This window comes from Culex quinquefasciatus, chromosome 3 (assembly GCF_015732765.1).
Source record: "Culex quinquefasciatus strain JHB chromosome 3, VPISU_Cqui_1.0_pri_paternal, whole genome shotgun sequence".
Taxonomy (NCBI): Eukaryota; Metazoa; Arthropoda; class Insecta; order Diptera; family Culicidae; genus Culex; species Culex quinquefasciatus.
In genome coordinates, this window is record NC_051863.1 from 33140724 (window position 1) to 33154932 (window position 14209).

Genomic DNA, 14209 nt, shown 5'->3' on the forward strand with positions numbered 1-14209 from the left:
GGTCAACGATGTACTACACAACGTAGGACAGCGATTTAACCAAGACTGGAGGGTAGTTTGGTCAATTTTCAAGTGCACTTGACTCTTTCCTGTAGCGATAAGATCATGCCAATTTAAAACGAAGAACATGTTTGACTTTAAAATAATTTGAAAATTGCCAGTACAATGTTGCTGGAACTAACGTACTACATGAACAAATCGTATTTTATTTAGTTTTACAAGCAAACAAATTAAGTTTAGTTTATAAGACTTTAACTAAAATTTTTATGATGAAGATGCAATTTTTTAAACAAAAATGAATTCAAAAATATTTGCTTATAACTTATTACATTGAAACAATTACAAATGCTAATCCTGAGGGTAAATAACAGGAAAAATGCGTAGAAATACTTTCTATGTTATAAATACTATATTTTGAATACCCTTGAAAAATAGTCTCAAGGATAATTCCAGAGTTTTTTTTTTGAAAAGGACCATTAAACTATTGTCTTTTATATGTTTATAGGATCTAATAAAAAAACTCTAGAATTTGATAGCAAAATGTCTGATATTAAAAAATAAAATTATAAAAATAACTGGTGAAGGTCGGATACCAAAAATTAGTATTGTTGTGGTAATCCAGTCTTTAACCAAATTTTTCAGAAACCATTGGAAAATTTTGACGTCATTATTTTCTCATCAAATTACATTTCAAAACGAATGCTTTCATTGAAAATAAAAAAAATAAACGTTAATTTTTTGTTCATTGATATTAGCCGCTAAACAAATTTGTAAGTTCGCTGATTTTTTTTTAAGTCGAGATGCTGCGGTACTTTTGTGGTATTTTAGTTTTATACAGCAATTCCCCACGAAAACAGCATGGAAAAAAACAAAAGTCCTCGGATCGGGCTCAAAATTTTTCTGGGGGTTCCCTGGCCGAAATAATTAGACCCGTATTTTTTGGTTTGGCCATTAGGGTGACCTAGGCCGTGTTAGGGTGGTCTGAAAAATGGTAATTTTCGTCGATTTTCGCAAAAACCACTTTTTTCGAAAAATCATAACTCCTCGCTATTTTAACCGATTTCAATTGTCTTATATTATCCGCGCACCACCAAACCGAAGTGCGCATCACTTCTGTTGCGCGAAAAATCTGTTGCGCCGAACAAAAATGTAGTGGTTTTTCTTTAGCGTGTACATCAGTCTGTGGCGCAATAGCTTTGACAGGTTGTGCTCGTATTTTGATTTTTGTCTGCTTGCACAATACGCAAATGAAAGGTGATAAGTTGACCTTTCAAAGAAAAATAGTAAGAAGTTTCAAAAATCTAGTCTAACATATGAAAAGGGCTTATGAAACTTTAAAATGCCGTTTCGACGGTGTCTGGACCAAAGAGCCTATGTCTGGAAATATTTTTATCGGATTCCCTGGACATTTTTACATAACATACTACAAAATTGGAGGAGTTCATTAACAGGATTCCGAGATATGATTTTTTGAAAATAAAATCCGTGTTTTTTGACGCGCCGCGCGCAAAAACCGGAGAATGACGAAATTGGCAAAAAATCAACTTTTTTCACTAAAACTGCGATAAATTTAAAATTTCAGCGATGACCTAGAGATGTTTGGGTACCAAAATTTTCGTAATTAAGAGACGCAACTTTTGGTACCCAGACATGTATAGGTCATCGCTGAAATTTTGAAGTTATCGCAGTTTTAGTGAAAAATGTTGATTTTATGCCAAATTTTTTTTTGATTTAAAACCGTCAGACTAACATAAGTTTGAAAAAAAATAATAATAAAAAATCGTATTTCAAAAAAAATTAAAATTAATTAAAAAATTTTTCAATTAAAAATAAACTATTTCAAAAAGGTTCCAATTTTCAATGGAAGTTTATGTGTATGTGATTACACAGTGTAATCAACTAAAACCGATTTAAAACGCATTCCCGTGCGTTTAGAATCATTTTTAGCATCTGTTTGTCTTTTCAAAAATAATTCCATCGAATTTTACATTTTTTCTTGAAAACTAATGATTGCATATTAACTGTACGGTATATTATGCATTTTCCAATGTTTTTTTTTCATTAAAAATTTGAAATTTTGGCTTAGACTTCGGCCAGAATTGACGGACAAAAACTTAGAAAAATATTTGCATCGAACTAATAACTATTTAAAACAAGAAATATAAGTATTTAAAGGCACAATTAAAAAAATGTTTCATGCAATTTTTGAAATCATTTGAATTTTTAAATTTTCGGTTTTTTGGAAGAATTTTTTTTATATGGAGCGTGGACAACAAAATAAACAAAATCCAAAAGATTTCAACATTAAGATAGGGGAAATCTACCCTTTCCAATCAAAAACCTATCTTCGTCATATGGAGAGTTTGATGCTCGATTAAAGCTCCAAAAATACTATTTGGGCTATAAACTTACCAGCAACAGCACCGCCTCGAGTGATCACGCAAATGTATGTCACTTACTGGCCAAAAAGATCACATTTAATGCACTTTTGATCATAATTTGTATTTTGCGAGACCACTTCTCATCATTTTGTTGGCACACACAGTGACACACACTAGAATCCCTCAAACGCTTAATGAATATCGCCAAAATTAACTTTTCACTTTCGCTTACTTTTTCACGGCGCTTAAGATATGAAATTGCTTCCAACTTCCGGCAACATGTTCTTTTGATCATTATTAAGGCACTCACTTGAAGAATAATCCCGAAAAATGTAATAAATTAGCAAGCGCCATCAAAAAAACAAACGCGCCAAGTCGTTTGACGTTTCAATTTTCACTTTGCATTCCACTCGAAGGCTGAAGAAAACCGAGCGAGAGACGAAGGCAAAAAAGAACAAAGGCTGGCCGTCAACACCACCAGCAGCACAGCCAGCGATGCCAGGAAACTTTCCCTATAAATGCCACTTTTCATGAGTGTTCGTTTGAACTGTCAGCGCAAATGGCAACACTCGACAGAGTGTTGGAAGAAAAAAGAACTAAGCCGATATTAGAAAAATGGGCGTGGCCCAATGCATTCGCCTCGATTAGAATACCCTTGGGATTTTTTTGTTAAATGCTTGGTAAAGAAATAGAATAAATTTTAGTGAAAGTGAAAATAAACAGAAATGTTCACAAAAACTTGCTCTACTCGTTGGTGTACTTGATTTTAGTAAAATTCAAGGGAGACTCTAGATTATCCAGCATCATTCTAACACGACCGCTTATTAGGATTAAAATGGGTAGATTTCCCCTATTTAATACTTGAGGTACCGATCAATTCCATTCAAAAGTTTTTATGTATATAATTCTGAGATTTTTATGTTTTAGTAGTTAATTTTGAATATTTTATAATTTTAAATTTTTTGATATGTGAATTTTTCAATTGCTATCTTTAAATCATCGAATTAAAGATTTTTTGAAGCTGGTAAAATTTTATATTTTGAATTCACCAAATATTATGAAATTCTGGAATTTTAAGATCAACTGACTTATATAAATATCACAAAAAATCGTACTGAGAAATCCCAGATTTATCTTTACGTAATAAAAGAATGCTCTCTTAGAACGTCGACACTATTGTATCGTTCCCTGATCGAAATAAAGATTGATGATCCTGATAAGCACAACTTTTAGATACTATTTCCAATATTCAAGGTTGTTTAGTAATCATTCAAAATAAGCAATAATGGTTATGAATAGGGTTAGTGAAATTTCACGATTTCGCGGACAGCGTGAAATTTGGCTTTTACCGCGAAATCCCGTGAAATATTATGTTTGTGTGAAACAGTAACGATTTTTCTCAACATAATTTATTAAAATCAAATAAAAATAATCATATTAACTACTGTAGAATTTAAGCGAGTGAATACCCTTATTTAATTACTAATATGGGGTTAGTGTTTTTTTACGATTTCGTGGACGTCGTGAAATTCGTGAAATTTATCATTTTTTTAATAGCAGCATAATAATTATTTCATCCTTAAAGACTATTTAAGTAAATTTTATTTGTTTCCAATGATGAAGAATTGTTTAGATTTCTCGGTTTTTTTTAAAAGAAACTAACTAAATTTAGTAATATTTTCATTCACTGTAATAAAAAATTTACGGCTATTTTATTTGAAAGGTAAAGTTTAGAAACAAATTAAAAGAACTTTTTAAAAACATTTTCGATTTTTTCTGAGTCCTGTTAAATATTTACGATATTTGATTATTTGGATGGATGATTCCTTTGAAAGTTAAAAAATACTACTTGTTCAGTTTTCTGTTCGAATTTTGAATAAAAATTTCGATTTTGTTACAAATTAAATTATTTTTGCCTATTGATTTAAAATTTAAATTTTGAAGTGGGAGATGAAAACCTTTAATATATTTTGTTATGTGCTAAATGTCGCAGAAAATTCAAATTATTTTACTCATTTTGGCTGGGCGAGATTGTTAAATCTTGCTTTGATATGAAATTAAATAAAAATGTAAAATGATAAAACAGAAGCAAATCAAAACTTTTCACAAAACTTTTCTGCTTTATTAGTTGGAAAAACAGTTCAATAAATGAGATGATGACCTACATTTTGTTTCAAAATATATATAGGTGGAAACGTGGAAAAAATAAGATTTTTTTGTTGGGTTACGTTCAAATTTAGTGAAGTTTTTTTTAGTTTATTGAAGAATAATTCATAATGAAGCATTACATGTAGTTTCTGTGATTTTAACATAAGATTTTCAAAGTTTTTTCAAAAAATTTCACGTTCCGCGAAATTTGCGTGAAATTTGGTGTTCTAAAATTGAGGTTCCCGTGTAATTTACAATTTTCGAGGGTGAAAAACAACAGTACTGTTAAATTTATGAAACTATTTACTAAATGGATCCCGCGAATTCCAGATGCTAGTAAAAGATCATGTTCTATTTATAAAACACATGCTTCTGCACCACTCAACGAAAGCAAATTTACATAAGCACTCACACGAGCACATTTTATGAATGAACCCTGATAAGACCGAACCGTCATCGTCGCCACCGCCGCCGTTTCATTCATCCAGCATGAGCATAAGAAAAAAAGAAGAAGAAAATAATTGAAATACGCGTGCGCGCCAGTTTAGGTCCTTATCACCGAAGTAAAGAAAAACAACAGCTAAGAGAACACTTTTTGCAGCATGAAAAAAAGTTCTTCTTATCTTGAACTTTTGAACTGGCGCTGCAGGCTTGGGACTTCTTCGGGTTTTATTTAAGCATTTTTTTCTTTTTTTTTTGTTTACTTTCAGACAAGGACGTTATATTAACGTCCTACTCATGTATAGTTAGTTGGCCGTAGAGATGGCCAAACTAGATTCGTCATGTATAGGTTTTGTAATTAATTTATTTATTATTATTAGTAAGTATTTGGTTCTTTGTAGGGTAGTTTAAGCTTGAGACTAAATCGATGTATTTTTTCTTTACAGATTTAGTTTTAAGTAGCAATGCACAGCGAAGACCTTTCAATAGTAATAGGCGTAAGTATAACCTTCTTTTTTTTCGTACAAATTGTCTCTAATTCGTGTGTCTAACGTTCCATTTTGGTTGCTCGTCAAACGACCATAACATAAATGTGCATTCCGCGTCATGATTGTGTTAATCAATTTGTGTACCACTCATATCTCTTAAACCATTCCCCATCTCATCTTCATCGTCGTCGTTTGTCCCACAAGATCCGTCCATCATGGAGTCGTACGCTCAGTCAGGGTCATTTGCGTCCTCTGGCCACCGGGTCCGGCACCATCACATGTCTCACGTTGTCCAAACAGAACCACCCCCACCTCAGTTGTCGTCCCCCAGAGGTACCATCCAACGTGGTGATCAAGAACCTGCTGGAGATGATCTGACCAGCGTCGAGGAGGAGCAACAAAGTTACAGTCTTGAGACGGACGGTGATGAGTCGTACTTGGGCAGCTTCCAGCGACCTGGGATGATCAACAATCACATCAATTACAACCAGTACAATACGATCTTTAGAAGGGGAGGTGGTCCGATCGAGCAGCGTCATCAATCGGCGTTCGTAGAGGATGGTGTTGATTTGAGACTGCCGGTTACCGGAAGGAGTTATTCGGTTTATCGACATCACCCTCACGGAGGTGGTTTGGATTTGATTTTTGTTCTTTGGAGTTCGTAATGGGCTTTAATGGGCTTCGAAACGCCCGGTTGTAGTTAAATGGTCACAGAAATTAAATAATATTGTTTAATTATACAGGAATTCCATTTGAAAAGGGCATAAACCGAAAACAGGATCTCCGATCCGATCAAATTTTTTGTGGGCGTTCCTTGGCCAAAATAATTAGACCCGTATTTTTTTGTTTGGACATTAGGGTGACCTACACCGTGCTAGGGTGTCAATTTTTGTAAAAAACCACATTTTTCAAAAAATCATGGCTCTGCACCATTTTAACCAATTTTAGCTGTCTTAGATGCAAATGAAAGGTGGTTAGTTGGCCTTTCAAGGAAAAATAATTTGTAGACCGAAAAAATAGTCGAACATTTGAAAAAGTCGTACGAAAACTTGAAATGGCGTTTTAATCGTGCCTGGACCAAAGAGCCTATGTTTGAAAATATTTTTATCGGATTCCTCGAAAAATTTTACGTAACATACTCAAAACCTAGAGGAGTTCATTAAAAGGATTCCGAGATATGATTTTTTGAAAATAAAATGTGGGGTTTTCGGCGCTAAATCGAAAAAATGACGAAAACGGGAAAAACCAACCTTTTCACTAAAACTGCGATAGCTCTAAAATTTCAGCGATGATGTTTGGGTACCTACCATATCGTCGCCATCGTGCTAACTTGTCGTACGTGCATTTTGGGCCAAATTGAGTTAAGAACGCCATTTTGTGCAGCTCACAATGCCTCACCTTTTGACCTTCACAGATCCCCAAAATTCGATTTCAATCCTGAGATATTCAACAAAAACCGAAAAACTCCGTGCATTTTTGTCACTTTACATATGAAAGTAGTTTCAATCTTGTCGTGCTATGTTGTCACTCCATGAAAATTGATGTAAGTGAGACAAAAGGCCAAAGGGATTTCAGGCCAGGAAAGTCAGGATGCGTTTGTCGCACGTACAAGCTAGACTATCGTAAACATTTTTAATTATAACTCGGGACTCCAGCAACCAACTTCAACTAAACTTCGGGACTATGCACAGAATGGTGAGCCAAACAAAACGTGTTTGTTATTGTTTACATTGCGTGCTCTCGTTTTTGTATATTCAAGGTCAAACATTAAAACCCGTTTTTCTCGGAACGTCAAAATGGCGGGTACGACAAGATAGCACGACGACGTCGATATGTTGCGTCTTTTAATTACGAAAATTTTGGTTATCCAAACATGTATAGGTCATCGCTGAAATTTTAATGTTATAGCAGAGCAATTCCAGCTCAAATCAGGTATTTTTCTGGTACTTTTGTACCCGACCCTCTCCGATTTCAATGAAACTTTGTAGACATGTTATCCTAGACCTATATAAGCCATTTTTGTGTATATGGAGCCAGTAGTACTCGAAAATAACATTTGAGAAGGGGTAAGGTATTTAAATATTTTTGTATTTTGTAATTTAAAAATTACTGTATCTCGAAGCCGTTGCGTCGTATCAAAAAGTGGTCAAAGACAAACTTGTAGGAAATTGGACGGGCTTTCTGAAAAAAATACACTGAAACGAAAATACATGCCACTTCTATGAGATTTTTTGATTTTTAAGTCTAAAACTTAAATTTAAAGGTGATGTCACGATTTTTTTTCGTTCAAAATTTTTGAGAAATTAGCCTAAAATGTTACCAAAAGACTGACGAAAAATGCAGGATGGTATGTCTCTCCTAAAAAAATACAAAAATCATTTACTGAAACTGTTTTTTTGAAAAGTGCTCTAAACGTCAAAATTTTCAAAAACCGGTAGTGGCAATCGATTCTCCAGACAATTTTACATAAAAGTCTTCATATTGACCATGGTCCTAAGTCCAATCCTTGGGAAGATACAGCGGTTTTAAAAATAAAAATGTTGAAAAAACAGGTTTTTTGGTGGTTTTTCGCAATTTCTATATGACAGACTTGGCTTTTCAGTCTCGTGAATATTTTTAACGGAAAGCTCGTCCAATTTCCCATAAGTTTGTCTTTGACAGCTTTTTGATTTGACTCGTTTTTATAATTACGTAAGTAAATTTACTATCCAGGTTTCTACCACACTGAAAAAAATATTCTATTTTTAGTTATTAGCAATGAAGTTAAGCTTATATCTGTAAGCCCTTACATCCAATTGAAATGCTGTCAAAGACAAAATTATGGGAAATTGGACGAGCTTTCCGTTAAAAATATTCACGAGACTGAAAAACCAAGTCTGTCATATATAAATTGCGAAAAACCACCAAAACACCCGTTTTTTCAACATTTTTATTTTTAAAACCGCTGTATCTTCCCAAGGATTGGACTTAGGACCATGGTCAATATGAAGACTTTTATGTAAAATTGTCTGGAGAATCGATTGCCACTACCGATTTTTGAAAATTTTGACGTTTAGAGCACTTTTCAAAAAAACAGTTTCAGTAAATGATTTTTGTATTTTTTTAGGAGAGACATACCATCCTGCATTTTTCGTCAGTCTTTTGGTAACATTTTAGGCTAATTTCTCAAAAATTTTGAACGAAAAAAAATCGTGACATCACCTTTAAATTTAAGTTTTAGACTTAAATATCAAAAAATCTCATAGAAGTGGCGTGTATTTTTGTTTCAGTGTATTTTTTTCAGAAAGCCCGTCCAATTTGTACAAGTTTGTCTTTGACCACGATACGACGCAACGGCTTCGAGATACAGTATTTTTACAAAATACAAAAATATTTAAATACCTTACGCCCTTCTCAAATGTTATTTTCGAGTACTACTGGCTCCATATACACAAAAATGGCTTATATAGGTCTAGGATAACATGTCTACAAAGTTTCATTGAAATCGGATAGGGTCGGGTACAAAAGTACCAGAAAAATACCTGATTTGAGCTGGAATTGCTCAGCAGATTTAGTGAAGAAAGTTGTTTTTCTCCCGTTTTCGCCGAAATCGCCGAAAATCCCACTCTTTATTTTCAAAAGATCATGTCTTGGAATCCTGTTTATGAACACCTCCAGTTTTCGAGTATGTTACGTAAAATTTTCAGAGGAATCCGATAAAAATATTTTCAGACATAGACTTTTTGGTCCAGACACGATCAAAACGCCATTTCAAGTTTTCGTACGACTTTTTCAAATGTTTGGCTCATTATTTTGGTCCTCAAATTATTTTTCAAATTTTCACAAAATACCGTATCTTTTTTAAAATACTCAAATTTTCATTATTTGTATATGGGTATCGAACGAAGCGAAATATTACCTGCTTTTTCATTCAAAAAACTCTTAAACAGTTAAAATATATGCAAAATTTCGATTCGTTTGATAACCATATCGCGAATATTTTTTTTTGTATTTTCGAGAAAATACGGTATTTTGTAAAAATTTGAGTAACTTATTAAAAAAATCTCTAAAACAGTTAAAATACATTTAAAATTTCGAATCGTTTGATACTAATATTGCGCATTTTAAAAATTAGAGTATTTTCTTTTAAATACGATATTTTGTGAAAATTTTAGTATTTCATTTAAAAACCTCTAAAACAGTTACAAAACATGTAAAATTTCTAACCATATTGCGAATTATAAAAAAATTGAGTATTTTCGGGAAAATACGGTATTTTGTGAAAAATTGAGTATTTCATTCAAAAATCTATAAAACAGTAAAAAAACTTTTCAAATTTCACATCGTTTGATACTAATATTGCGAATTTTAAAAATTAGAATATTTTCGAGAAAATACGGTATTTTGTGAAAATTTTAGTATTTCATTCAAAAATTTCTAAAACAGTTACAAAACATGTTAAACTTCTAATAATATTGCGAATTATAAAAACTTGGGTATTTTCGAGAAAATTCTGTATTTGTGAAAATTTTAGTATTACACACAAAAATCTCTAAAACAGTTACAAAACATTTTAAATTTCTATTCGTTTGGCACTACCATTGCGAATTATAAAAATTAAAGTATTTTCGAGAAAAGACGGTATTTTGTTAAAATTTGAGTATTTCATTGAAAAAACTCTAAAACAGAGAAAATACATGCAAAATTTCGAATCGTATGATACCCATATTGCAAATTAGAAAATAATGAGTACTTTCAAAAAATACGGTATTTTGTGATTTTTTTTAGTATTTAAAAAAACTCATTAAATGTGAATTATTTTTTACTTTTTATACTTTGAAAGTTACCATTATACTAAAAATAAATTTACTAATTCAACATAATTTGGTTGGCTGTAAAAATATTTTTCAAAAAAAAGTGCGTTTAGAAACACTTTTAGCATGTTTGAGTTGATTAAAAAATCTTTTGAATTTTGGAAAATTTTCGATATTTAAGTTTTTTTTTTCGCTGAAATTGTTATTTTCGTCAAATCTTTCATATTTTGAAATTAATGATTGCAGAACAACTGAACTAGTGTAAAATGCATTTTAAAACACTTTTTCCATGAAAATGCTGAAACTATGGCTTATTATTTCAATATTTATATTTTTATTTTTTTGTCCCCCCCCCTTGACTCCGGCTAGAGCCGAGGGACAAAAACTTTGAAAAATATTTGCATCTGCCTTAAGAACAACAAAAAAATCATTCCAGAAAAAATAAGGAAATTTTACTGAGATCCACTTAAACATCGTAAACCTAACAAATTCGTTTCACTAGATTCCCCCACCTCCTTGGCTGGTGGTGTTAGTTGTAAAAGAGCAGAACCGCACGCCACCAGATACATTCTGCTGCTCAATTAGTATCCACGTTCAAATTGCATCATCACTATTCGCAGCCCGAAGTTGCACACATGTTCTGAAAAATGGCACGATAGCCCATCCTAATGAACGTCGGGACCGGGAGTTTCGTGACGGAGTGGTTCGCGGGTTTAAAATTGTCTAAATTTGAGGTTCATCTCTCGCCGGTAAAGCTTCCGCCCAGTTCGATGCCAGACATTAGTCTCCAATACGACACAACCACACCCACAAAGCAGTGGTCACCGAACAAGTTTGGTCTTCGAGCTGTGTCGTCTCCCCTTAACGCTCCTAACATAATCCAGTGCGCTTCTTCGCTTTTGCTTGCTTTCTGCGTTCGCTCTTTTTACCCTTCTAATTTACATTTGAATCATATGCGTCTTGCGTGCGGAGCCAGCCACACATGAGAACCGATCGGCGCTCAAAAACAAAACTACCAACCATATGCTAATGATAAATTTAGACTTGCCATCATGCCGCGCCGCAGCTACTCCATGTTTACATTTGAAGTTTCTTCACTCACACTTGCTTCGTCGTCCACTAATGTGCCTTTCCTAACATGTCCAGGCTGTGTGATTCGAAGGTTGGAGTTGTTGGGTCTAACCTTTCCCTAATTCTACTCCAAACGCTACCCTTGGAGCTTTCCGTACCATTTAAGTCACTCGGCCTAACATCCAATCTTCTCCCCAACAGTCGCCAGTAGGCCCGTCCACCGTGTCCACCCGTGCGAGCAGAGCAGTTGCTACCCGGCGACGGGCAATCTGCTGATCGGGCGCGAGAACCGCCTCCAGGCGTCGTCCACCTGTGGCATCGACCGGCCCGAGCGGTACTGCATCGTGTCCCATCTCGAGGAGAAGAAATGCTTCCTGTGCGACACGCGGCCCGAGACGGCCAACACCCCGATGAAGAACCACCGGGTCGGCCAGATCATCTACAAGAACATGCCGGGGTAAGTTACTCAGTGTTTTTTTTAGATTAGAGGAAAATTACGAAATTAAAAAAATAAATGATGTTTTCCGAATTGATTGTATGGTGTACGGTGCACAAGGATGTAATAACAAAATTGTTTTTTTCAAAACAGCAATTTTCCGGTCCCTTTTGGGGTGCACTTTTCGCAAAGCTGTTTAAATTTGGATGAGAAAAGTCATGTTTTAGGAGAATCAAATTTAGACTAGTTTGAAAGTTTTAGAGCACCTGCCAGAGCAACCGAATATGAAATTGATTAAAATCAAAATAAAAAAAAGTGATTTCCATACAAATTCCCATACAAAATTAGAACGTTTTTCACATAATGAGGACTGAACCAATCGTTTCCAAACTTAAGGAAGTTGATTAGGACACCAAGAAGAACTGAACTGCCGTTTTACGGCGATATGATGTATACGCCATTGAGGTGATTTTGCTGTAGACATGATTTTCTGTTTTTGTTCATTTTTTCAATTTAAAATGACTAATTTGAGGTCTGCTCTGTAGAAACTGTTAAAAAGTACAATAAAAATGTGGCCCCTACAAAATTTCTTGTTTTTTCTATTCTCTACGATTTTAAACCACAAACATCATTTGGCCGTAAAAATAGCAATAAAAAATCACTACTTTTCCTGCCCAATGATGTATGTATACATTGCTCGATCAAAGCTAGCTTTATTTTTTGTGCCAGCTATTTTGATAGCTGAGTGGATCTTGTAATGCATTGTCCACGTGGATACTTTAAAGGGGGGGGGAAGGTATTAGGGAGCGTTCTTTTATTACGTAACGCAGTTGGGGGAGGGGGGTCGGAGGCCGTGTTACGCTCCATATAAAATTTTTAAAATTTGTATGGAAATTTTGTTACGAGGGGGGGGGTCTAAAAATCCGATTTTTTGCGTTACGTAATAAAATAACGCTCCCTTACCGATTGTCTATGCTCCATAAAAACATTTTTTGCATGAACAATTGTCAGCAAGGGAGGTGGGTGGGTCTAGAATTTTCAAAAAAGTGTCTACGTGGATGTGGACAAGGTGTCATCCATTAAGTACGTCACATTAAAATCAGCCAAAATTTACCCCTCTTCCCTCAGAACGTGACGTACTTTATGGATGATGCCTAATGGACGTCCCCTTAAGAATTAAATCGAAATAATGTAATAAAATATTGCCCAATCTTGATTTGGTCCCAAAACCTCAAATCAACATTCAAACAGTATCGAATTTGACTTCTATCAATTCTCAATGTATACATACATCATGATGAGTAAAATTGGCGTATACATCATTGTTTGTTTGCTTAATAAAATGGGCCCAGAGCAGTTTTTTGAAAAAAAAAAAAAAATCGTCAGGAGGTTGCTTTTAAGATTCTTTATCAGACTGTACAATAAAATTGAAAATGTCCAAAATGGCGTATGCATCATATCGCCATAAAACGGCAGTGAACGATTGTTACGCTATATTGGTGTAGGGGAAAGTGGGGCAAGTGTAACAAGCTAAGGAACGGTTCGTTAAAACTCATTAAAAACGTGAAAAAATATGTGGGATTTTTTATATTCATCTTATTTCAGGTATTGACAAAGACATTGATAGAATTTTTTTTTTGAAAATCCTGTTTTTTATGTAAAAAAATGGATTTTAAAATTTGTGAGTTTCCGTACGTTTTATTGAATTAGTGGGGCTAGACGAAAAAACCGTTTGGGCTAAGGACAGTGCATGAAACAACATGTCAATTTGCTAATAATAGTACTGTTATCGCTTCGACACATCAGGTTAGAATGTATTTCTTTCATTTTTAGATTTAAAAATAATATTTGACTAAAAGTTTGATCACTTTCATGAAAAAAATCATAACTTTTTAGATTAAAATAGCAAATTTTCAAAATACTTGGACGTTTTTTACAATTGTTTATCAGTACTCAAACTTTAATGTATTTATTTCCCAAGTAAATATGTTGTTGCAGCAATTCGTAATTTTATCCATACTTAAAATCTGTACAGTGCACTTTCCCCACCTGAACAAGATTTTTAAAAGCTCTCACCAAAATAACCAAAAGTGAATTCATTCTTTATAATAGGTGCAAGTCATTGCTAGGGACACTACTGTTCTAGGAAAAATCGCATTTTGATAAAATGAACTTAAAAACTAACCCTAAGTCTTATTTTGGGCTTTTTAAATGTTATGAGAAAACGAAGGTTTTGTAAAAAACTTAATTTAAGAGGCAGTTTTTTTTAAATATTGCTCGGTTTGTTCTAGAGGTCGTATCGAGGTGCTCCGATTTGGATGAAACTTTCAGCGTTTGTTTGTCTATACATGAGATGAACTCATGCCAAATATGAGGCCTCTACGACAAAGGGAAGTGGGGTAAATCGGGCTTTGAAGTTTGAGGTCAAAAAAACATTAAAAATCTTAAAAT

At 34.0% G+C, this 14209-nt stretch overlaps 1 protein-coding gene across 1 annotated transcript in view; it reads left to right on the forward strand.

The window, feature by feature from the left end:
- Positions 1-14209, forward strand: part of LOC6045181 (laminin subunit beta-1) — a 38746-nt gene that overhangs the window by 7399 nt on the left and 17138 nt on the right. Inside the window, exons 3-5 of the mRNA XM_038259794.1 lie at positions 5240-5349; positions 5417-5467; positions 11524-11779. Coding sequence (XP_038115722.1) covers positions 5292-5349; positions 5417-5467; positions 11524-11779 — 365 coding nt within the window. The 5' untranslated portion in view covers positions 5240-5291. The remainder of the gene's footprint in view (positions 1-5239; positions 5350-5416; positions 5468-11523; positions 11780-14209) is intronic.